The sequence below is a fragment of the Leucopleurus acutus genome (assembly GCF_964270905.1).
Source record: "Leucopleurus acutus genome assembly, chromosome: 13".
NCBI lineage: Eukaryota > Metazoa > Chordata > Mammalia > Artiodactyla > Delphinidae > Leucopleurus > Leucopleurus acutus.
In genome coordinates, this window is record NC_139155.1 from 51,099,175 (window position 1) to 51,126,105 (window position 26,931).

Sequence of the window (26,931 nt, forward strand, 5' to 3'; positions counted from 1 at the left end):
GCTAAATAGTACGTTATACTCCTTTTTTGTCATAGCTTTTTTTTTTTTTTTTGCGGTACATGGGCCTCTCACTGTTGTGGCCTCTCCCGTTGCGGAGCACAGGCTCCAGACGTGCAGGCTCAGCAACCATGGCTCACGGGCCCAGCCACTCCACAGCATGTGGGATCCTCCTGGACTGGGGCACGAACCCGTGTCCCCTGCATCGGCAGGCGGACTCTCAACCACTGTGCCACCAGGGAAGCCGCGTCATAGCATTTTAATTTAATAGAAATATATTCTAGTAAACTTTACATAAAATTTTTTGAGAACTGAGGTACTAAGGACATACACCTTCTTATCTTTCTGCTGTAACACTTAATGTTTTCAGACTTTCAAGCATTTCCAAAGCTAATAGTAAAGTCTATTTATGCCTTTAAAATTCCAAAGGAAATAAGAATAAAGTTCTCTCTAAACTATTCCAAAACCAAGACATTGTTAAACTGTTATAAAAAGAAACTCAATTTTAACTATTGGTTTAAAATACTTCACATTTCACTTTTATATTTCTCTTTTAAGATCTATTCAAATTAATAGCTTGAGATTCATGCAATAAACATTCAAATAGTTGACCTGATTGTGGTAAATAATTTATACACAGAACTACTAAGCTAGAGAGGCCAAAAAGAGTACTGACACTGAAAGGTCAATGAAAAACACTGAAGGAGTTAAATGGCATTAATCAATCCTAATTAAGTATTCAAATGTCACCCTACCACTTTGTCACTGAAAACACCTTATTGTTTCCAAGAAATCAACTCTGATATATTAAAATGTCATAAGATATCATGTTAGACAACCTCTTGAAACCCTTAGTTTCCAAGTTTAAAAATGCCACTGGTATAAACAGTTATAAAATGAAACAATATTCCCTAACTTGTTTATTACATCTAGTTTTCTCCAGTTAACTGCCACTCTTGATAATACCTGTGAAAAAGAGTCAACTCTTGACTGTTCACTGATCCTAGCTTAAATTTAAATGAATGTGAGAAAACAGGCTAGCTCCTATTCCATCAGCAGGATTCTACTGTTTTCCTCTTGCCTATCTTCAACTGCTGCTGTCAGAGAAAGAAAAAACAGCCTCAATTTCACAGGAGAATGCAATTTCAGTAGCTATAAGCAGGTAAACGGGAAAGAAGAGTAATTCTACTTGTAAGGGCTGAAAGTATCATGCATTCTGAGTTATATTCCAGCCTGTTCACGGAGATGAAGAAAGAAAAGATTTCAGTTTTCAGTTAAAACTTACCAGATAAACAAGTATGCTCAACTGTTTGCTATACCCTAAAAAGATTTCCTCAAACTTACTCATTTTCATTCAAAAGGGTTTTACTAAACACCTACAGTGAGTACTGTAAGTGCTAAAATACAACAGTGGCCAAGATAATGTCACTTCTTTAAAAGAGTTTACAGTGTACTAAAAAAAGAAAGACAATAAAAAGTAATTACAATAAAGTATGATTCACAACATTAAAGTGGAAATACACGGTACTATGAAACCACAGAGCACAACTAAGTCGAGTCTAGGAAGTCTGGGAAGGTCTCCTGAAGAATACATTTAAATTCAAATCCATAAGTAAGAAGAGTTAGCAAGACAAAAGAAGACATTTGGTCAGTATTTCAAAAATAAAGAACCACAAATCTTCTGATTATGAGTACCAATTTTCCCTTTTAACAACAGTTGAAATATGAGTTTCCTAATATTGACAAAAATGCTTTTAAAAATATTAAAATCTATCAGACAACTATGGTTTAACTGCTTTGTTCAGATTTTTCTTTTTTAAATGCCTTCTATCCAGTACAGTGACTGTTCCTTAGATTAAGGAAATACTTTAGTTTCTTGAGGGAACCTGTAAATGGTTCCTGTAAATAGTAATGTAATAACAGTACTAGTAAAACACAAACAAGCCACATTAAATTAGAACTTTTTATTATCTAATTTATCTTTACCGAATAATTCCTTTCATCTAAACATCTGATGTTTTCATAATGTGAGCATAAGAAATAAGAAACGCTTCAACTTATGAAGGGTAAACAGCAAGTTGCAGAATTACCATTTAGAAATTTTAACAAAATGTATGTTGCTTTTAAAAGGTCTCAGCAAAACATTAATTTTTATAGATATTTAAAGCTTGCTCTAGGATTATCATTTTTACATATGACAAAATTAAAGTAAAATTTTAAGTAAGGCAGAACTTTACTAAACATTACCTACTTTGACATTTAAAGGCAGGATTTAGTTAGTAGCAATTTAAAAGAAAAATAACCAAAAACAAGCAAAACAACCTTCCAAGAAAACAAGACTAGATAATAGGCAATGTTGAAGACTTAATATTTCAGAGTACTTGTTTTGGTAACTTTATATCAAGCATAAATACTTTGAGATAATCAGTTAAGTTGTAATTCATTTAAACGTTTATAAAATTAAGACAACACACAGACAAGGCATCGTCAAACAGTAGAAATTGGGAAGTTTGAGGGGCAAATTTAACCTAATTATCCATTAACTATGTGATCCTGGGAAAGTTTCTTAACTCTTTGTCAGCATAGTTTCCTCATTTGTAAAACAGATTTATCATCTACCGCACAGTGTTAAGGTGAAGATTAAGTGCTGGAAGGATGGGTATAACGTGAGCCCTCACAACTAGCAGATCCTACGTTAAAAAAATGATTAGATCTACATTGTTCTTGGTTTCATTAAATGAAGCTTCATAAAATGAGGGACAAATCTTAAAGTAATCCCAGAAGGAAATTTCAGATTTAAAGAAAGGAAAGAAAAAGCATGTGAATAAAGAAATGAGCTACACTCCTTGTCCCACCCCCAGATTAATACCATGTAATGAATTATAGGCCCACCTACCTAAAAATGTAAAGGTGAAGAGAATGAAAGGCAAGAGAACATTTAGGGTAAGAAACAGCACAGAAGTGTGACATCCACCTGAAATTAGTGAAAATAGATGGTAAAAAGAAAATCTAGTTTTTAAAAACTGCAGAATAAAAATGATAATTTTAACAATTAAATATATTAACCGAATAAAGGATGGTAATTTAGAAAATACTTCAATGGGAAGGGTAGGGGCACACATCCACTAATATTTCTTCTCAGAATGAGCCTGGAGAAGAAAAATTCACTTAAGAAGAGAAGCACAAGATGCAAAGAATAAAAGAACAGCCAAAACTTTAAATCATAAAGTGAAGAAATGTTCTGAAGATATTAGAAAGGAGTGTCTTCAAGAGCTAAGATGAAGAACACTATATCTTGGGGATGAAATGGAGAGCGAACTGTATTAAGCCAATTCGTGTAAAACATAATGAAAACCTTACCTTGTGATTTTTTTTCAGTGTACTGAGTCCTAAACAACTTGCTAATGATCAACTAAACAGAAAGAATGCTGGAAATAAACACAATCGGCCTTTGCGTGTGGCAACCATGAAAACGTATCTCCTATTGTGGGAAGTAAAATCACCGGCTCCAGCTGTTGTGCTCTGAAATCCTTCACCCGCCAAACAGGTGAACATACCAGGCATCCCACAGTGAGAAGCCAGCCAATGAATGAGTAGAGCAGGGATACCATGGCTCCAGAACTCCCCACTGGCCTTGCCAAAGCTTTCTTAAAACTGCAGTGCAGTCTAAGACCTTCCTTTTTCTCTCTTTTTCAAAAGGGTTAGATGCATGGACATCTCACAGCTCTCCCAGTCTCCTCCAGCTCCTTCTTCATTTACCTTACAGGTGTGTTTCCTCCCAAAATCTCTTGAATATCTAATGTCATCTTGATGTTTGCTTTCTTAGAGAACTCAGACTTAAAATTTTCTATCCTTGGGAATCACTGAACAGAAAGAAAGTTCCTAATCTCTCGCCATTACTACCATTATTATATGGAAGGAAGAACCTCATCGCTTGTAGAAAGTAGTGGAGCAGTAGAGATGAGAGAAAAAATACGGTGAAGTAAGAGAAGGAAGTGCTTCAATCACTGGAGAGTTAAAGGCTGAGAAAGATATGCTCTCCACCCTTCCTGCTCAATCCTGTACTACATATCCAGAGAAAATAGAAGGAAATGCTGCACCACACTGAAGGAAGAGTAACTGATGATTTCCTCTTTGATCCTGGACTAGGGAAGAGTGAGACGGACAGATGGCTTTCTAGTTTCCAGATATCTCAGCTTGAGAGAGGGACTAGTCTGGCTGTGTGTACAGACTAGAGCACTAGAGGTTGGAATCATATTCACCAAACAAGAGGGATATTGTAAGTCTTTTTAAGCTTCCATTATGTATTTTTACTTGCATTACCTCATTTAACGTTCAAAACAGCCCTGTGAAGAAGGTATTGTTAGTGTCACGCCATATGTTCTTGGCTTTTCTCCTACTCTGCTAATTCCTTTCTCAATCTTTTTTGCTGGCTGGTCCTTATTCTTCATTAAACCTTAATTAGTATGCCCAAGGATTCAGCCCTGAGCCCTCTTCTATTCTTTTCCTATACTTTTAAAGATGTCCTTAGGAGATCTTATCAAGTCCCAAGATTTTAAATGCTGTTTCTATACAGCTGATGATTTTCAAATTTGTTTCTCTAGCTCTAACCTCTCCCGTTAGTTCAGACTCACATATGCAACTACCTACTCGACATCTACATTTGGATATAACAGATGCTGTCAGTACCTGCTCGTATCCCTTTGGCATTCCCCTGCTTAAACCCTCCAATGGCTTCCCAATGCAATTAAAATCCAAATTTTCTGATGTCCCTACAGAATTTAGTTACTTCCCATCTTTCCAATATTATCTATCATTCATCCTCTTACTCATTTAGAATCACAGTGGATGTCCTACTCCTCAAATATTTCAAAATCTATTTCCACCATAGGCTTTTGCATTTGTCCTCTCTTATCTTCAGTTCTTCAAGTGACGGCTCTTTTTTGTATCACTCAGGTCTCACGTCTAATGGCACCTCCTCAGAAAGGTCATCCCTGACATCCATCAGTAGCCCTTCATTTCCCAATGCTTGTAGTCACTCAATTACATAATTCATTTTTATTTCTTCTTCAGCTCTTGTAATCTGAAATCATCTTATTTGCAGGCCCACTCCCAATCTTTGAAAATTAAGTATCAGCTCCATGACATACTAAGGATAGTATTCCTAGCCCCTAGAACAACACCTGGAACATAGTAAGTACTCAACTATTAATTGTTGAATTCAGTTAAGGAGATAGTGTGAAGTTGGAATTCAGATTCATATCTATGATTCCAAAGCATATGGAGCCTTTTCCCACAATAGGCTGCCTATTCCAGTAAATGTGCATCCACTGAGATAGCAGTCATGGAAGAAAGAGTACTCAACTTTAGTTTGCATCATGCAGAATATTAGATTATTCCACCACTAAGACAGAGTGGCGAATTCAAACCACCAGCCTTCCTGTAACATATACAAAAATGAAAATAATGGAAAAATATTAACTATAAATAAAAAAAGCAAGAAACATAGTTTGCTATAAATAGTTCAAGTTCCTAAATAGCACTTACAGTTCAGACAAGGGAAAACAGCAAAATCTGAAAGCCTTTTCTAATGTAGAGTGTTAACCTCAAAGGAGTGGGAAAGAAAAAAGTCTGTACATGAGGTGAAGTAATAGGCATTATCTTGGGAATACTCAGTAAAAAGAATCTCTAGAATGCTTGAAAGTGGAGAAATATGCAAGGAAGAAAAGAGAGTGGCAGGAGTAAGAAAATAAGACAGGAATAGGGCTTCCCTAGTGGTGTAGTGGTTAAGAATCCGCCTGCCAATGCAGGGGATGCGGGTTCGAGCCCTGGTCCGGGAGGATCCCACATGCCGCAGAGCAGCTAAGCCTGCGCTCTAGAGCCCGTGAGCCACGAATACTGAGTCTGCGTGCTGCAACTACTGAAGCCCGCGTGCCTAGAGCCCGTGCTCTGCCACAAGAGAAGCCACTGCAACGAGAAGCCTGTGCACCGCAACTAACAGTAGCCCCTGCTTGCCACAACTAGACAAAGCCTGCGTGCAGCAAAAAAGACCCAACACAGCCCAAGATAAACAAATAAAATAAATAAACTAAAAAAAAAGAAGACAGGAACAGAATTGTGAAGCAGTTTCCACCTATTTAGAAGTAAAAATGGAATGAAAGCATCAAATGCATTAGAACACTGCTACTCTTGAGCTTGTCCTACAACAAATACCAGATAAAGAAACGTCATTTAAAGGGTAAATTGATGTGATTGCTGTAATTAATGAAAAAACAAACCTGTAAGTTTGTTTTAATTTCATAAAATATTTATCCAAAGTTGACATAGAGTTGGAAAAAAGATCACTTTAAGTCTCAGAACTGATTACAAATGAAAACCAATGTATACTCTCTATTAAGAGGGAAATCACCTCTTACACAAGAAGACCCAAGAACCAGACTCACCGATCTTCTAAAACTTTAATGGTTTCATGAAGAACTTTCTGTTGCTCTCTCAGCTGTTGATTTTTGGTGAAGAATTCTTCTAGTCTCTGTGCATCTCTAAAAGTCAAGAAATAAGTCATTTTTTTTAATGGAAAAATACTCTAACAAGACTATTCTGTCATTAAGAACTCCAAAGCATGATCTCACCACTTACATATTATGAATTCGTTGTATCAAAACAAACAACTTAGAAGGTGAGGTTTGAATATCTTGTTAATCAGAGTTCAAATTATACTAGAATTTGCTCTGCAGTATTTGTATGTTCTACAGAAGTATCTTCCTAAGCACCAGGTATTCATTATACAATGCTGGAACACAGATGAAGGAGTAAATTCTGATGCCACCACTGACTCAACATTGTCAAAATTGCTATTAAAATGTACACTTACTGTTTTTTAAATTATTTTATCTACATTCAATAATGTAAATAGGTAACTCCACTCATATCATTCCTATTCCAATTATGAGGGATTTGTACTTTCTATTTTACTAATTTTTGTGTTGCTTAAACTTTTACCTGGTATTACTTTTAAGCCAGGGTTTACTGTGAAGTAGAAGTACACAAACCCTACATCCTGAAGCCTAGGTTTGAATCTCAGCTGTCACGTACCAGCTGTGTGAGCTGGTGCAAGTAACCTAAACTCTCTGTGCCTCAAAAAATGTGGATACATTAGTAGTATCTACTTCATGAGACATTTGCAAGGACTAAGTACTAATGAATATACAGCATACAGAACAGTACTGGCACACAGTAAGTTCTATTTAAGTATTTACCATTTTGATTTTAGTCAGGAAAAAAGAAAGACACCTAAAATTTTCTTCTAGTAAACTACCTGGTTACTTTCCAAGGTTGTGCCATATTTTACCTCTCCATCATTATACTTCAATCACATATATAAAGTATGCATATATTTTAATTCTATGAAAACCCATTAGAAATTGAATCAGGATTCTCTGTGTCATCTGGAATCTGAAAATATAGCATAATACCGTGGTTCAAATATCTTCTCCCAGCCCTCTCAAGGGTCTGAAATATCAAATCAAATAAAGGAGACAAACCAGTCTGCCAGAAAAAGGAGATGTCCAAATGACTGTGTCAAAATTGCTGAAACGTAGAATGTAATATCACTGGCAACAAAACAGACGAGCAAAACAACTAAGTCAAAATGTCAGATACCAATACGAGGGTACTTCTTATATACTGATTGAATATTTGATATTGAATGAAAAGCCAATACATCTAAGAATGGCCTCCTGCTATACAACAAATATTGTTCTGGTAGCATATGTGTATATATATGAAATTTTGGAAGTAATAGATAGCTGAAGCTAATAATAAAAAAATTTTCTAATACTTCTAGAAAATGTATTTAATTCAGAAGCAGCACTAGGTTTTCACTGATCCTATTTTGGGAGTATTCAACAGTTAACATTTCTATTGATACATGTGTAATTTTGTAAATGAATCTGTGTAAAAGAGGAGCATTAGTCATGTGCAGAGACAACTATCATCAAAACACAAGTCTGAAGCAATTAAGTGATAGACAAATATAGTACAGTTACTGATTTCTTTTCTAATTGCTTCTTCCAGGTGGGAATCCCTAGGACTGAGATACCTCACAAATAAAGCTGTTCTAACAATATGGAGACCAGACATCCTGTTACTGTACCCTGACTGTCTATCATAAAATATACTTGGAAAGGAGAGTTATGGTCATACAGGCAAATCTGAATTCTTGGTCCCACAATGCAATGACCTATCCTTCTACAAAATGAAGCATCCCTTTAATTCTCTGATTACTCAGGGGATTTAGTTACTTACCCATGCTTCCAAAATGTGTAACCCCAAGCTACCTAAGGTAGGCAGGTACAGAGTAATTACAATATATATTAAAAGGTTGCTAAGAGGATCAAATGACTGAGAACCATACAGTGAAGTAAACCATTATTATCACCTACTGAACAACCAGCTGTGTTTCCACTCTTTAAGATTCAGAAATGTTTTAGGTGATTTTTGATAAAGTAATATTCAACAGTCATTTACGAATTAAAGGTTTTTCATGTGGTTGCTTGGTTAGAGGTATGGAGAAATACATTTTGTATAAAAAGTCTCAGTTATAAAAAAGTACATTTGTTATAAGCAAATCTAGATCTTTTAAAAATTTTTTAATTTATTTTTATTGTTTTTGGCTGCATCAGGTCTTAGTTGTGGCACGTGGGCTCTCTAGTTGTGGTGTGTGGGCTTAGTAGCTGTGGTGCGCGAGCTTAGTTGCCCCGCGGCATGTGGGATCTTAGTTCCCTGACCAGGGATCGAACCTGCGTCCCCCACATTGGAAGGCGGATTCTTAACCACTGGATCACCAGGAAGGCCCTAGATCATTTCTAACTATGCCTAATCATTCAATCTGCAGGAAAATGATTCTGATTCTAGCTAAGAGGAAATACTATTCTACAGCTATAAATCTATCATTTAAAATAGTAACATTTTAGAAAGTAAAATTACTAGGTCTACAAGAAGGATCCATTTTTAATAAAACTAAATTCCTTCAAAAACATTTCGTGAATGTAGTTTAAAATATAAAATCAAATAGCAAACACAACGTTTCTAAAAACTGACCAACATTTTGATTCTAAAGGATGTCATTCTAATCAATGGTTGTTAATCTAGGATTTATAAGGTCATTTACTTCCAACACTGAACCAAGGTACAATATAAAGAGCTCACTGTCTAACTACTGATCAACTCCAAAATATTACACGGGTAATATTACGGGTATTATAATGGTAAGAGGGAACAAGAATTCCTATACAGTATTATTATATATAAAAGAGGAGACTTGTAGAATAACTCCAACAAACAGTAATTAGCTATTTAGTGTAGTATGTGTTAAATCAGCATACCAAGTCACTGATAGTACATACTCATCTTCTGATTAGCAATGCTTGTAGCCACCATCACTAGCTGGGCTATAAGCAAAAGTGAAGATGAAAACAATAGAATAAGTGTATTTCATAATTTTTAATCTCAAACCACTCAAAAACAATTTCACCACTGAGGAAAAGCCTCCTTATCAACAATATACTTACTTATTCACTTAATCCTGGAATACATATAAAGTAGTGTCATAATTAGTGTAAGCCAATCATGTTAATTCAATTCTCTTTGCCAGTTATTATTTAGGAATGAACATTGTCAATGAGTTAGAGGAAGTCTGCTGGGGGCTGCTTCTGACAAATCTTTATAATTAGTAAAAATAAAAGGACACAAAGATGTTGTGCAAGTGCTAACTAGAATGATGACGGCCAGCTTGACATACTGAAGTGAATCAAGACTAACAGGGCAAGTCTGAACACTAAAGATGGCAGAGAAGAAAGACAGAAGTAAGTGATAACCAGTCCTAGAATCTCCCTACTTTGGGCCTTCTATGTGAAAGAATACATCTTCTTTACCATAAAAGTCCCTTCTGGTGTTTTTTTGGTCTCACAGTAAGAAAATATGATAAACTAATAAGATATACATCCTAAATTTAAATGTTTAAAATGACACCTTTAAGGTAGGAACAGGTACATTTTCAACACGCAAAGCATTTAAAAGTGTCAGTAATTAAGAATCCTAAAATTATTCTTCAAAAAAACTGTTTTAAAAATTTATGATTTCTCATTTCTGTATCTAGGTCATCTTCCAAACATGACTTTACAGGTGTAATGGAAAACTTCACAATTTCTATTTTCAGATTATAATAGCAAAAATAGTGAGGTGTGTTTTGATGAGTGGTTGGTAACTCCAGCTTCTGGTTACAGTCTTGGAAGCTTTAGAATATGAAGGAACTGAGACCTATTGGTATATACTGTAAAGCAAATGCAATTATTATTAGTCACAATGATATTAATTTTTGTTATGAGTAATAACATTCTATTATGCCATCTGTTTCAGATTCCTGAATGCGGAAGGTCTAAAGAACCACGAGTAAAATCTGCTCCTGACTTAGAAAATCAGATCTGATTCTGGGCTTAATAACCAAAACAATTCAGGGGAACTGCTGGTAATTTCAAATTAGTTAAAAGGGGTCTCAGAATATCCATTTAGTTCCCATTTCTTATATGAGTTAGAAATCCCAGACTTATTCTGCTCCCCATCTTGTAGTATCTTAAATTCCAGGTATCAATCATAGTTGAGAAAAAAATGCCATTAACAGATCAAAATGATTTATAGATCAGTTTCCATCTTAATAAATATTTTAAGGAAAAAGATTATACACATATTAAAATTATGTTAAAATATAAATATATGCAAATATTAACTAAGATTATACTCAAAATTATTCTTTCTCCTTTAGAATTTTGAATAACTTGCTGTCAACTACACAAGGTCCACACTAAGTAAAGCTAACTTCCTTATAAATAAAACACTGAATTCAAATAGGACATCAATATCAATTACTTTATAAATAGGACATCAGTGTTATATATGCTGATACTTACAAAATTCGTTCCTTTTTCAGTTTGGTTACTTTTACTTGTAAACCTGAAAAAGAAAAAAATCCTCAGTATTTTATTTATACATTTTATCGTTTCAAAAGCAGTTAATCTAAGTTTCTTTATGAATCTAATGCTACACTATTAAGTTACTTGAGCCTGGCCTCTGAACAATGAGCCAGATCCCATTAGTTTGAAAAGTGTATTTCCCTCACTTGTACCCTTAGGTCACAAAAGAATATTTGCAACATTATTGCTCTTAGTCTATTGTATGACAGCCAAATAGAATGAAATTTTCTCCACCTAAAGTGAGTTACTTCCCAATAGCATGGGCAAGCATATAATTAGAAGTTCACTATAAATGAAGGTTTATGTTCTGGCATAGCCTATGTATTTTGGTAACAGCAATAGTGCTTATGTAGGCTCAAATCTTCTGGGATTAAAACAGATTGTGTCAGGAAGTCCGGGACTAGGAACACAATTGCTTACAAAAAAGTACTTAACATAAGGCAGTACTGTTTTTAGCTCAAGATATGTATTACATGTGTTATATGTATTTTTAATTTTAATTGAGTCCAATACAAAATAGAAGACCACTGCCTATGGGACTTGGGTAATTACTGTTAAGAAAGCAGGCTGATGAGCATTGAGACTGCAAGAAAGGATATGAACAAAATAAGAGTGACATTCCTCAGTCTCAGAAACAATAATTAAAAGGAGAAAAACAGCCATTAAACAAACATGAAAATATATCCAACACCACTAGCAATATAAATCCAAACCCAAAAAATTACTTAGCAAAATTATAAAAATTATAATACCCAGTGTTGATAAAAGTGTTGTAAAACTACACTGCCATGCTTTGCAGGAGGTATTATAAATTAGCACAATTCTTTTGGAAAGCAAGCTAGAGATATATAACAGGACTCTTTTTCATCAATATCCCACATCTTGGATTCTAACCTAAATAATCCAAACTATAGAGAAACTCATAGTCACAAAGAATATTAAACAATGTATTGAAATATAAAATGCTTAAAATAGGGACGAGTTTAAGTAAAATATGATGTAACCACTAGACAGAATAATACACAGCTATTAAAATCATTAAGTAAAAAAGAATAAGTCTATTTAGCAACACTAAACTATTTGGTTCTCTATTTTCTCTATGCTATTTTCTGCAATGTGATTATTAAAAGGGGGGAAAAACTTCTGTGTTTACATTTTCAGATTCCTAAACCAATTTTTTTACTATTCTACAATTTTCCCACTTGTGGATATTATATTCACTTTTAAAAACAGTGCCTAGAAAGTTTAAAAATTCTATATCTACTTAAGAATTTCTTTTATTTGGGGCATAGTTAATCCCCAATAAATGGTTATTAGTTAACTAATTTCTGAAAAATTAAACATTGACTGTCTTTGGTAGTTTATGGATTCTAATAAGTTATGCATTTAGAAAATCTTTCCATATAATTTGTATAGAAACATTAATAAATTTGTCACTTCTAAGAACAGGATTTTTTATTATCTGTCTGAACAACATTATTTAGCTAAGTAAGAGTTTTAGAAAACAGACCTATACATTTCTCCACAATCTCCCCCTCCCTGGTGCTGACTAGGGATGAAATTAAGTGTCATACAGATACTAATGGGGAAGTCACCTTTTCTTACTGCCCAAGAGGTAAGGATTTAATGCCAGGAAATCCAGTTATTATGGAAAAATAAAGGCCCTGGAGAATTTTTTAGTTATACTTTTGCGCTATATCTCAAATTTCACCTCTAGGAAATGTCCAACTGATATGATACATTTACCCTCATTTCTATGGCCTATAATTTGAATAAATAAAATGTTATGAATAAACCTGTAATCAAATGTTCACAGCAGCTTTATTCATAACAGCCAAAAACAGAAACAACCCAAATATCCTTCAGTGAGTGAACTGTTAAAAAAAACAAAACGAAACAAAACTGCAGTACATCCTTGTACCACATATACTACTCAGCAATAAAAAGGAAAGAAGTATTAATATATGCAACAACCTGGATGGACTACAAGGGAATTATGCTGAGTTGGAAAAAAAAAGCCAACCCAAAAAGTACACCCTATGTGATTCCACATACATAACATTCTTAAAATGACAAAATTATAGAGCTGGAGAACAGATTATGGGTGGCCAGGAGCTGGAGGGGTTGGGGTGGGAGGAAGGTGGTTGGGGACTTAGCATTAGGGACCCTTGGTAATCCAGGGATCTACACATTAGTGAATTAAAACACACACACAAATGAGGGCATGTAAAAGTAGCAGAATCTAAATAAGATTGATAGATTGTATCAATGTCAATTTCTAAGTTGTGCTATTATACTATAGTTATACAAGATGTTACCACTGGGGTGAACTGGGTAAAGGGTATATACTACAGTGTGAATCTACAATAAGCTCAAAATGAAAAGCTAAAAAAAAAAAATATGGAAAAATATTTACCCTAAGAGTTGGAATACTGTTAAAATGTAAATTATTATAATAAAGGGAAACATTAGTTTTTCACTGTTTAAAATAAAAACTGGTGTGATCTTTTGATTTTTTAAAAAAATCTTTTCCATCTGTCAAGTTCGTAGCTGGAGAAGCTTCCTTCTTTTTCAGGTAATGATGACAAACTCACAAGGCCTTGAAAGTACTTAGTAAAGCATCAAATCATTCTTGAAGAATTAAGAAAAGGACTTGTGACCCTACTAGGCCAAAGACTAGAGTCAGCAGTTTTTCACTCTTTTACCCTTCCCAAAGTGTGTGAAAATTTACTTGCTTTTAGTTTTTCTTGTTTTTTAATTTTGGCCAATTCTAAAACTCAGGTCCGCCTTTAGAAGTGAAGAGTGCACCCAAGATGAAATGGATTATTGCCATAAACCATTTTAAGAAAAGAAACAATGAGACAGAAAATCCTTATAAACTTCAAAAGAAAATTCTTGGGAAATATGGAAAGACTACTCTTTTATCTTGTAAGCATTCAACACCTGTGAGGCATTTGTTCTGTCATGCAGATCAGCCCTGAAACAGGTTTATGTGTGTATGTGTATGTATGTGTGTTTAAATTTTAGCATTTGCCATTCATCAAGTCAATTAGGCATCCACAATTAGAACCCCTATAAAGTGTGCTTTAATCCTGCTCCACACCCATCGGAAGGAATGAGGCTATACAACAATGCAGCTCCTGTATGAACAGGTAGTCTGTTCAAGAAAGTATTTAGGATTGTAACACTGGCAACCTGAGACACCTAATGAGGAAACAGCGCTGAAAAGACCAAAAGCGCTGCACTACAATTAACCTTATAACGTGTATGTGAATTTTCAAAGAAATGAAACAATTAAGGGCCCATATGTGTAGTCACGAACATAATACAAGAAACAAATTTAAGTAAGAATTCAGAAATAAGCCAAGAATTCAATTTGTTATAAACAAAATAAAAATCATTGCTATGTTAATTTTTACTCATTCTTGTTTGCTACCCAGAATAAACCATATATGTATGTACTGTCACTGTAAAACAAGTTATTTATGGTTCTGAATTATAAATTGTAAGCCTAATAACACTTCTTGATAAATAGTGGCTTTATATATAGCTCAAAGAATTAAGCTTCTACCAAAAACACAACTACTAGTATTCCTGTAACTGCCTAATCAATTATTTCAACTTCAAAGTAAAGACACTTGTCTTTATGAGATGCAGCCATATTTAAGGTGTGCTTAGTTTACTCTTAAGATTTAATGATCTCAAAATGGGTAAATTAATTTTTTGTGGATATTATCGAATTTATATTAACACAAATGGAAAATAACATGTGAGTTAATGATGGTGCTTTTTTTATTGAATTATAAATGATGTATAATATTGTTACAGGTGTACAATATAGTGATTCCCAATTTTTAAAGGTTACACTCCATTTATAGTTGTTATAAAATATTGGCTATATTTCCCGTGTTGTACAATATATCCTTTTGTTTTTGTTTTTGGCCGCACTGTGCGGCATGTGAGATCTCCGTTCCCGGACGAGGGATCGAACCCAAGCCCCATGCAATAGGAGTGCGGAGTCTTAACCACTGCTGGGTTAACGGACTGCTGGGGAAGTCCCTATCCTTGTAGCTTATTTTATACCTAATAGTTTATACCTATTAATCTCCTACCCTATATTGCCCCCCACTTCCCTCTCCCCACTGATAACCACTAGTTTGTTCTCTGTATCTGAGTCTGAGTGAGTCTGCTTCTTTTTTGTTATATTTACTAGTTTGTTGTATTTTTTAGATTCCACATATAAGTGACATCATACAGTATTTGTCTTTCTCTATTTCACTTGGCATAATACCTTCTAAGTCCACCCATGTTACCGCAAATGGCAAAATTTCTTTTTTATGGCTGAGTAGTATTCCTTTTTTTTTTTTTTAATGGCTGAGTACATATATACACCACATCTTTATCCATTCACCTGCTGATGAACACTTGGGTTGCTTCCATATCTTGGCAACTGCAAATAATGCTGCTATGAACATTGAGGTGCATGTATCTTTTCGAATTACTGTTTTTGTTTTTTTTCGGATATATACCCAGGAGTGCAATGGCTGGGTCATATATGGCAGGTCTATTTTCAGTTTTTTAAGCAACCTTCATACTTTTTTCCACAGTGGCTACAACAATTTATATTCCCACCAACAGTGTATGACAGTTCCCTTTTCTTCACATCCTCGCCAACATTTGTTATTTGTGCTCTTTTTGATGATATCCATTCTGACAGGTGTGAGGTGATATCTCATTGTGGTTCTGATTTGCATTTTCCTGACGACTAGCCTTTCTTAATGACTAGGACACTGATGTTATGGACCAAAATTACTTGCAATTCCTTTCATTGCTAATTTGTGTAGTCTTAATATGAATGTTATGTTTTTGGAATTTTTGATGAAACATCTAAGAAAATAAATGGAGCAATCCAAAACTGAATCAAGAAATATTCATCCTGTCATATTAGAGCCTCTATACTTTCCGTTTCTTCAATGGGGCTCCAATTCTGTCCTCAAAAATCTGCCTAGTTTTCTATGAAATTGATTACCTTATTTACCAGATATAGAAAACATTACTAGATGAGATGTTGATGGTAAAACATAGGGTGGACAAAAACCATTTATTAAAATGGTGACATTATGAAAAATATTCTAAATTCCATCTTATTACCTGTGCTTTTTAATAATAAACCTGATACTGAAAGGGATTTTAAAAGGCAAAAAAATATTGTATCCAAACAAGTTCAGATGCATTTAAGTTCTTATGCGTATCTAAGAAAAATTATATAACTCAGGTACTACCTTCATATCTTTTCTTTCCCTTTTTTTTTTTTAACCTGACACGAAGTTTTAAAAGCAATGACTGAATTTTAATTCCTATGTATACTTCAAAACCTGCAAAGTCTGGACAAGTCCATGTTTGACGTCTTTCAAATAGCCTCTTATACTGGTTTCTCCAAGTGGATCCTCTACTTTAAAAAAAAAATTAAGTACCCTTTAGGCATGTCTTTGATGTTATCACAGAGTCACAGGATCTAATTTTATATGGAACTATCTGGAACACATTGACAAGGGACTGTCAAAAAAAGTCTTCCTTTCAACAAATTTGCCTGGGCCCAACCAAAATGTTTTTAAATAACATACTAATTTTTAAAAAATAGTGCACGATCATTTAAAACTTTTAAGAAACCATAAGTGATTTTGAAATTGGCGAAAGTAGCCTGATCAATATATTATAATATGCCGGAAGTTATCTTCTCTCATCAGCTCAAACATATATCCAATACCTACCATTCATAAAGCACATAGATATTAATCAAAATCATCAACAACTTCTGTATTCCTCCCTTAAAGTTTTTCCATGTATATAAACTAATGCTCCTGCGAGTGTGATGGCTACTAAGAGTATGGCCATGAGGAGTACACACTTTAAAAAGAAATTATCCATTATGTAATATTTGTGAGTCTTATATGTTCTGTAATCTGATGAATAGCATATTGTTCTTATCAAACAATATGTTATTTATTTTCTTGATGCTTCCTCATCATAGAGGTCTCCTGAAGACCCTGAAACACCAATGAACATGAGGAAGAAAGCTGCCAAATACTTTATCCTTGTTAAATTAGGAGCCTAAAAAATAAAACTGTCCCAGTTTTAAATGGGTATGCCTAAAAATTCTAAAATGAAGATTATGTACCACATGAAAAACAAGCAGTTTGGTTAAGTAATGAAATAACCGCAAAAATAAGTCACATATAAAACAGTATGTACACTGCACACAACAATACAATAAGCTACATGCATTTCTTTTAAAACTAGGAAAGAATAAACAAATGCCATTCCTATAAAATGGTGATTTATTTTTCTTTTCCCAACTTTCTACAGTATCATCTAAAAATAGAAAATTTAAAGTAAATGGGTAGTAAAGCATTTCAGGGTTTTAGAGATATGAAATTTTGATATTTTCATATATTATGGGATTTAAAAAACTTATGTTCAAGAAAATGTTTCACTGATGCAGCTAAACTATGCAATTCATTCAGATACCATTTACTAACTTCTTACTATGTGCCAAGCACTTTCACCTATGGAAATGCAGGTAGAAAGATGAGTAAGATAGGGACTCTGCATAATAAAATTTTAATGATCTTCTTAAAATTTTAATGTCTTATTATAAGACAACAGAAAGTAATCATTTAAAGGATAAAGAATTTAACCTTATACTTGAAGATGGCAGAATGCTAATTCTTCTCTGTTGAATGTTTAATTAAAAACTCAAGTACATCTGGTCCTATTTAAATCATTTGAAGATATTGTATTTGCTTTACCTCCAGGTCACAAAGAATACGCTTTTTCATAGTGTATAGCTCCTATAATAGTTTAAACTTGAAACTGTTCCTATTGGTAAACTTACATGCTGGGGTCACAGTATTATAAACCAAGAGGAGGATATGGCTTCTCTTCAACAGAAGTTGGGAGATGTTATTATTCCTTTGCAGTTTTAAAAGTGCACGTAGCTGATTACATTGTTATTATCAGTGTAGCCATTATACAAGACAGAATATCTTGTATCTGGATTATTTTTGCTATCATTTCATTATATAACTACAGTGTATAAATATTTTCCAAAAGAGAATGAATACAATGCCCCCAAAACCTACTGTGTCTTCTTCACTGTTGTATTCTCAGCAACTGCTACCATTCTCAGCATATAATTCAATAACTGCTCACTGAATGAATAGCAAGTCAGTACTAAAACTCAGAATACTTCCTCAATGTTTCACACTACATTTTCTGGGGGAAAACAGTGTAGTCAAATGAAGAGCAGAATTAATGTAAAATACTCATATTTGTCCCTGAACATATGACCACAAGCACAGTCACTTAAAAATCAGATGTTTATCACTAACAACAAATTTGAATTTCTAAACTTTCAAATATTTGAAGTGAACTAATCTGCCTCACATATAAACAGCTCCTATCAATTGATAGGGAAAAGGCCAACCAAAGAATAATCAGGTATATAAACAGTTCTTAAGAAAGAAATACAAATCACCCTCAAGCATAAGCAAAGATGCTTAATCTCATTCATAAGGGAAACATAAACTAAAACTACACTGAAAATAATCAATAGATATATTAATCAAACACAACATGGAGAATTCTTCTAGATACAGATGGGAACAAACCCAACTATAAAAAGACATTTTAGATAACTGGGGAAATTTGAACATAATCATCTAATAGGTATAAGATGACATTAAAGAATTTGTTTTGTTAGTATGATAATGGCAATTTTTTGTTAAAAAAGACTACTGGAATATACTGAAGTATTTATAGATGAAATTATGTCAGAAAGTTCAAAATAACTGAGTGGAAGAGTGATAAAGATGCAAATGCAAAATAAGTAAAACAAGATTGGCTGTGTACTGATAACGGCTGAAGCTGAGTGATGGGTAAATAGGAGTTCATTATACTATTTTCTTTACTTTTATAAATGTACAATATTTCCTAAAATTAAAAAGTCTTAAACTTTAAATTTAAAAAAATGGAAGAATACACACACAAAAGATAATAAAAGTGGTTACCTGTTTGTGTGTGGGGAGAAGAGGGTAAATTTTTGCTGTTTATTTTGTGTTTTCACAATTTTAGAAAAAAAAGTTTAAATTAAAAAAAAAATGGATAAAACAATAATAACTTCATTGACACCTGGATTTCTAACCGAACACTAATGTACCCTGACTGCATCAGCAATTCTAATATGCTGAAAGAGTGTTTTAATGGAAACATGGATCAGAAAAATCTATCAAAGAATGAGCGTAATAGAGCAGTAACAGATGTAAGTGAAGTAGCAGATGTAGCTGAATTCCAACCTTCCATAATAAAATTAAAGAGTTTCTAATGTTTTTCTCAGCTAAGAATTCAAAAACTACAATTAAGAAATAGAAACTTTCAGCAAAGTTGTAGGATACAAAGCAACACACAAAAATCAGTGGTGTTTCTTTACATTAACCACGTGCACTCTGAAGAGGAAATTAAGAAAATCCTATTTACAATAGCATCTAAAATTAAGAAAATTCCATTTACAATAGCATTCAAAAGCATCCAATACAAAATAAGGAATAAGCTTAACCAGGGAGATGAAAGACTTGTATGATGAAAACTACAAAACATTGCTGAAAGAAATTTAAAAAAGGAAAGACGTCTCATGTTCATGGACTGGAAGACTTAATATTGTTAAGATGTCAGCATTACTCAAAGTGATCTACAGATGCAATGCAATCTCTATTGAAATCCCAATGATGTTTTTTGCAGAAGTAGGGAAATATGTCCTAAAATTCATATGAAATCTCAAGGGACTCCGAATAGCCAAGACAATCTTGAAAAAGAACAAAGTTGGAAGTCACATATTTCCTGATTTCAAAACTTAATAAAAAGCTACAATAATCAAAACAATATGGTACTGGCATAAAGACAAACATACAGACCAATTACAATAGAGCCTTGGCACCCTTCTCAAAAAAATGGTTTTTGAGAAGGGTGCCAAGACCATTCGATGGGGAAAGGACAGTCTTTTCAACAAATGGTGCTGGAAAACTAGATATCCACAGCAAAAGAATGAAGTTATACCCTTACCTTACACCATATACAAAATTCACCTCAAAATGGAAAAAGGACCTCAACATAAGATCTAAAACTATAAAACTCTTAGAAGAAAACACAAGGCAAAACTTAATGGCAATGGATCTGGCAATGATTTCTTGGATATAATACCAAAAATATAGGCAACAAAAGAAAAAAGTAGATAAATTAGACTATATCAAAATTAAAAACTTCTATGCATCAAAGAACACAATTAACAGAGTGAAAAGCAACTCACAGAATGGGAGAAAATACTTGCAAACCATATATCAGGTAAAAGATTAATATCCAGAATATACAAAGAACTTCAACCACAACAAAAACCAATATGATTAAAAAACAGGCAAAGAACCTGAATAGACATTTCTCCAAAGATACACAAATGGCCAATAAGCACATGAAAAGCTAACATCACTAATCATTAGGGAAATGAAAACAGTATGAAGGCTCCTTAAAAAACTAAAAGAAGAGTTACCAGTTGATCCTGCAATCCCACTCCTGGGCATATATCAGGAGAAAACTCTTATTTGAAAAGATACATGCACCTCAATGTTCATAGCAGCACGATTTACAATAGCCAAGACATGGAAGCACCTAATGTCCATCGATGGATGAATGGATAAAGAAGATGTGGTATATATATACAATGGAATATTACTCAGCCATAAAAAGAATGAAATAATGCCATTTGCAACAACATGGATAGACCTAGAGATTATCATACTACGTGAAGTAAGCCAGACAAAGACAAATATGATATCACTTATATGTAGAATCCAAAAAAAATGATACAAATGAACTTATTTACAAAACAGAAATAGACTCAGAGACAAAGAAACCAAACTTATGATTACCACAGGGGACTGGGGGTGGGGTGCGGTGGAGGGAGATAAGTTAGGAGTTTGGGATTAGCATATACACACTACTATATATAAAACAGGTAAACAACAAGAACCCACTATACAGCACAGGGAACTATATTCAATATCTTGTAATAACCTATAATGGAAAAGAATCTGAAAAAGAATACATATATGTATATATATGTGTAACTGAATCACTTTGCTGTACACTTGAAACCAACACAACATTGTAAATTAACTATACTTCAATTTTAAAAAAAGAGAAAGCTATTCAACTGAGGGAAAAGAAAAAAACTATAAAGCACGGTAGTATTAACCTATGGTTGCAGTAGGTAATCAAGAAACAAATGTAATACAAAGCATTTCCCACACATGGGGGAAATGTATTACATGAAAGTCACAGAATTAGATAGGTATATTAAGGCTTACTATCAGACGTTGAGTTTAGCTTTAATAGTTTAGCTTTTAATAGTACATTTTAACACAATCATATATAACATTTATATACTCAACCTAATCGCAACAGCTCAATTCTCTGTATGCTCATTGCATTTCATATAAACCTTTTAGCCCTTATTTCACTACACTGTTAATTATCTGTTCACATGACTCTCTACCAGACTGCAGGCTCTTTGAAGGCAAACTGCCATTTACTTTTGGGTCTCAGGGCTTGGTGGCAAACCCAAGCACTGAGATACAAATTCTGAAGGTTTGTCGAATGACTTAGGTAGTATTTTTATGTCAATAAACAATCCTGCAAATAATTTTACAGAAGATAATTAAGTTTAGAGGTTACGTAACTTGCTGAGATCACAGAGCAAGTACATAAATGAAATTAGAATTCAAATCCAGATCTTCGGTCAACAATTTCTATGCCCCTTCCACCACACCATACATATTACAAGTAACTACAAGCTGTGCAGGAGCTACATTCTGTGGTTAGTTGTCTGTAGTCAAAAAGCAACAACTCAACCATAAAAATGAATCACCCAAAATTGGAATAGTAAAGGTCCCTTAAAAATGAGATCTTTGAACTGTCATAAAACTTAGCTACTATTATTATAGTCTCAGCAGAATACTGCTACAAGTATTTCAGAAAAAAATTACCTTGTACTTCTTTATCATGACACTCCTTTAGTTTTGTCCAAACATCCTTAAAGTCATTAGATACATCTGCAGAACTAGGGCTTCCACAACTGCTTCCCGGGACGTTCATCTTACTTAATATGCTCACACTTCTACTGCCTAATGTTTTCTGACCTTTTCTGTTACATTATACAGGTCTGAAGTTGTCTTTGGTCAGTTCAAATACCTGAAACAACAGATTGCAACATAAGTGAATTCTGCATTTATCTTTGTGTAATTTGAAATCAGGATGACTTCAAGCCCAGGCAGCTGATCTCAAGTTTTCCTTATTTACCTATGATCAATCACTTTAGAATTTGAGGGGGTGGAAGTGAGGAAAAAAGATGAGTATGGTGAGAAAAGCCCCAATTTCAGTTACCTGGCCTTAAGTTAAGCTACTCTTTCAGGCAAATTTTTTCTTATTCCGCCTATGAGGAAGTAATTACCTACATTATGTTTAATTGAAAGGACTATGATATAGAGAGGTTTGTAATCATTCATGGTCACTACTGTTTCCCCATTCTAAAAGAATTTATTGCTTTCTTAACTTTTGAGTTGATATGGAATACAACAATATATTGAACCAAAAACTGGAAAACACTCTGAAATATTCTTGACTTAATAAGCATTCACATCTAGACACACACACTGTAAAAGAGCAAGAAAGATGACTGACTAACACGAGTCTCTGAACAGCTTTCTCATAACAATGAAATCTGGTGAGCAAGATACAGACACAGCCAAGATCTATGAATACGGAAACATCTAAAAACAAGGCAAATATGGGTAAAGCTATTTTGTGCCTCTCAGAATAAAGGTGAATGATTAAGTTTATTATTTGTGTAGCCCCTCAAGGAAGCAACAGGCTATTAAGTTCAAGTGGATTAATAAATATTTTAATATGTGTTCTTAAACTGAAACCATTAACTAGCTACTACTAAAAAATTACAATAAAATGATTAACAAATCTACTAACCCTCACATCTGGCTCCTTAGTCAATGCCTTACCATTGCTAACAAGTGCCCAAACGGATTTAAGTGTCTTTTACTAACCATTTCCTGAGGTCTCTGATGAAGAGGCTAAGATAAGCAAGGGCATGTCTAAAGGGAGCAATATTATGTGCAGAGCCACTTGGTAAACTATAAAACACTAAAGAAATAAAAATACATTTATTAAGCTTTTCAAAAATTGTGATTACACTTTTTTTAAAGATAATCAGTGAAAATTGAACAAGTACTAGATTTTACAAAATATTAGGAAATTATTTTTAATTTCTAAAGAGGCTTGTATTCAACTATTTATTAAATAGTTTTATTTATCTAAATAAATTTTATTTATCTAAATTTATTTAAATTTAGATAAATTTAAATTCCATTTATTTATTTATCTAAATTTATCTAAATAAATTTTATCTAATTTATCTAAATAATTTTATCTAAAATTTATCTAAATAATTTTATCTAAAATTTATCTAAATAAATTCCATTTATTTATTTATCTAAATTTATCTAAATAAATTTTATTTATCTAAATTTATCTTTTATTTATCTAAAAGATAAATCAATGGGTCTATACTACTGTCAATAAAAGCCACCATTTATTAAGTGTTCACTATGTACCATGGAGTGTGCTGTTTTATATTTCCTTTTAATTTAATCTTCACATTGTATAAAACAGCTACTACTGATATTATTAATTTCATTTTAGAGTTTAAGAAAACAGGCTTAAGAGACTAAGTGACTCGTCCGAGGTCACATTGCTAAGACACGTCTACTACGGCCACGTCACTGCTGCAACTCAAGTTGTGATGCCAATGAACTCCAAAATACTCCTAAGAAGCAAAAAAAACAAAACAAAAATGTTAATTGTTTTTATTAATCAAAAAGTTCAAAACAAAGTTTTAGTTACTTTAATGAACAATTTAAAATTGTATATTTTAGCATTCAATAGTTTAAAACCCATAGTGTAAGATAAGCTTCCTTTATTCTACCTTCAGGGGTAATGAAAAGGTTAAGTGTTTTTTTCCCCCCACATAACAATTTATCAATACTAAGCTGTTCAGATATTGAACAGCTTATGGCAATCATCTTCCTTGCTCTTTCACAGTGTGTGTGTGTCTGTGTGTCTAGATGCTTGTTAAGTCAAGAATATTTCAGGGCGCTTTCCAGTTTTTGGTTCAATATATTGTTGTATTCCACATCAACTCGAAACTTGAAACCCTCTCCAATCTATTTTGCATGCTTAGCACTTTTTGCTGGCATTTCTTTTGATATTGAACCGTTATTCGCTGCACGAATAATTTCTCAAAAATGTGCATCTTGCCTCTCAAGTTGCATCCTGGGCTCAACAGTTTGCAATAATTTAATACATTTCTGTGCCTCCTGTTGCAATGTAAACCACAAACCACCACACTGAAGGTGCTCAAGAGAAGATCTTTCCTGTCACACCACACACATTCTTAGGTGAGGCAAGAGCCGCTCCTCAGTTCACACAAGGGCCCTGAACAAACTGAATAGGGACTCTGACTGCTGCTCTTACGAGCAGAGCAGAGGTCCAGTGGCTCCCATCCCAGGACCCTTAGCCATCAGCCTCCTCCCGCACCGCGAAGGGCTGGCGGTCCGCCCTCGCCAAAGCGCTCCGCCGAACAAACCACACGACTGGCGCCGGAAGCGCGCGCGGCGACACCGGGCGCAGGTCGGCGCATGCGCGTGGCGGGCCCGGCGCCGGCAAGCAAGTTCTCAGCTGGTGCGAAGACTCGGAAACAGCACTCAGCGCTGGGTCGTCCGCAATCCGGTCTACCTCCTGCGTAGTTCAGGCCGGCTCCAGCCGACTCCTCAGATTCAGCCCCAGCGCCATACAGCCATCCCCACCCCGGGGTCAAACGCCTTCGGTCAGCCGGCAGCTCCAGACCGGAAATAGCCCGCTAGGACCCAGCGCTTTGGGTCGGGGAAAAAGATTCCTTTTACTCACGGCTTGCAAGATTGCGTCGAGATTCTCGAAAGCCCCAGCAGGAACGCGAGCACGCTCTGGAGAGGGGAAGAGACGGCCGTTCGCTTTTCTGCTCGTTCCCTCACTAATCTGCCACACCGCCAGCAGCCAAGCCGCCCCCTCGGGGCAGCCCGCGTTTTCCAGCGCTGGGGGAGGGCCCGAGGGCCGCCGGCTACGCTCGCCCCGCCCGGACCTCGCGCGACGTCACGCAACGTCGTGTGGGAGTTCCCGCGACGTCACGCCTCTTCCTCCTCCTACCTCCGCGGAGCTGGGTGGCGCCCCTCACGCCCCTGCGGAGGAGCTGGGTCGGCGACGAGTCCCACCGCGTTGGGCGGTGACTGGAGAGTGGAGCTCTTCCACTGAGGCGTCAGAAGAGGCTCCGAGAGCTGGCGGCCGCCACCGCGTTTTTTGAGAGGGCCCGGAGAAAGCTCACGCTGTTCTGTCTGCGGAGATTCACGTTCTCCTAAGAAGTGATCAATGTGTCTGACTTAAGCCCGTTTCTGGGAAAGCACGTAGGAGCGGCCTGTACCAGATGGAAAGTTAAAGTTAACTGAGGAGGGAAGGGACACAGATCAATCTAACGTAGCTTTCCGGCTGGTAGCTCTTACCTACAGTTTAGTGATGCGACCTGACCGGACTGGGTGGCGAGGCCGCGTAGCAAAATGAACGATGTATATTTTGCTCAGGTTAAAGAAAGTTTCTGACGAACCTGAAATGAGACGGAATCAGAAGTGACGCATTATTTATTGGAACAACATGCTGTTAGGTAATTTTTTTAAGTCAACGTTTTATGTGGCTGTTCGTTTATAAACATTCAAATTATTAGTATATTTTCCTATTTATATTACCTATTTAAAAGAAGCGTTTTAGCGTTAGAAATTCTGAATATATGAAGTTGAAGAAAGTAAACAGAATAGACAGTATCATAATATTTTTTAAACCAGTTCAATACTTTTTTTAATACTTATAAGACCTGGGAGGAAGACAGAGGATATTATAAACTTTAAAAAGTAGAGTTGTATTTGGGAAATCAAAGATATAAAATGTAAAAGTAATTTTCCCGTTCATTCCCGGTCTTAAGGGATGAATATCACAGCTTACTCCTTGGGAGTGGGCATAACAGGATGTTTCTGTACCATCCTAGGAATGCTGTAGGAACGTTGGTATCTTTATAAAAGAGAGCTGCTGAACATTCATTACCCTGTTAAAGTATCATTCACTTCCAAATTTTATCTTGTTTTAGTCTTTTCTATCAGATCCTCTTACAGCACTATGTGCTATGTGCCTTCCTATCTGACACTTATTGTAGTTTTCATTATTTATTTAATTAAATCAGTCTCCTCACTAGACTCTTAAGTTTCTTAAGGTCAAAACCATGTCTTGTTCACCTTTTTATCACCAGAAACTAACCCAGTGCTTGCCAGAGAGTCAGTCTCCGTGTAAAATTAATGAATTGGGCGTTCCTTGAGGGACTCATCTTTTTCATTTAAGCGGAGAATATCTTTGAATCCATTCTAAATTCTTAGATTCTCTTTATGGGATTTTATGATAAATCACTTTAACGGTGGAAACAGTAGGCATACGTGTAGATATCTGCCTCCAATAAGGAGCCTTAAGACCTACATATAAATTATGAAGTCCTATGAGAAAACTTATATGAGAAAACTTAACAGTGAAGCAGATATTTTGAACTCTTTGTAATACTGGGTTTCTCAAATTTTATGGCTTAGAATAATGCTTCCCAAACTTTTTCAGTACCTGGAAAAAGAATACTTGTATTACATATTGTGATAAAAAAATGAGACTG

At 34.9% G+C, this 26,931-nt stretch overlaps 1 protein-coding gene across 6 annotated transcripts in view; it reads right to left on the minus strand.

The window, feature by feature from the left end:
• The window catches only part of RBBP8 (RB binding protein 8, endonuclease), an 81,184-nt gene extending 55,927 nt beyond the window's left edge, over positions 1–25,257 (minus strand). For 4 of the 6 annotated variants that reach the window (XM_082853228.1, XM_082853227.1, XM_082853224.1 and 1 more), the window contains exons 1-4: positions 25,107–25,257; positions 22,118–22,322; positions 10,962–11,004; positions 6,441–6,536 (exon numbers count right to left, since the gene is read on the minus strand). In XM_082853228.1, the coding sequence (XP_082709354.1) occupies positions 6,441–6,536; positions 10,962–11,004; positions 22,118–22,226 (248 nt within the window). In that variant the 5' untranslated portion in view covers positions 22,227–22,322; positions 25,107–25,257. Of the gene's footprint in view, positions 1–6,440; positions 6,537–10,961; positions 11,005–22,117; positions 23,324–25,106 lie in introns of those variants that run through there. The other 2 variants (XM_082853229.1, XM_082853225.1) reach the window with 1 other exon arrangement.
• Between the last annotated feature and the right edge of the window lie 1,674 nt (positions 25,258–26,931).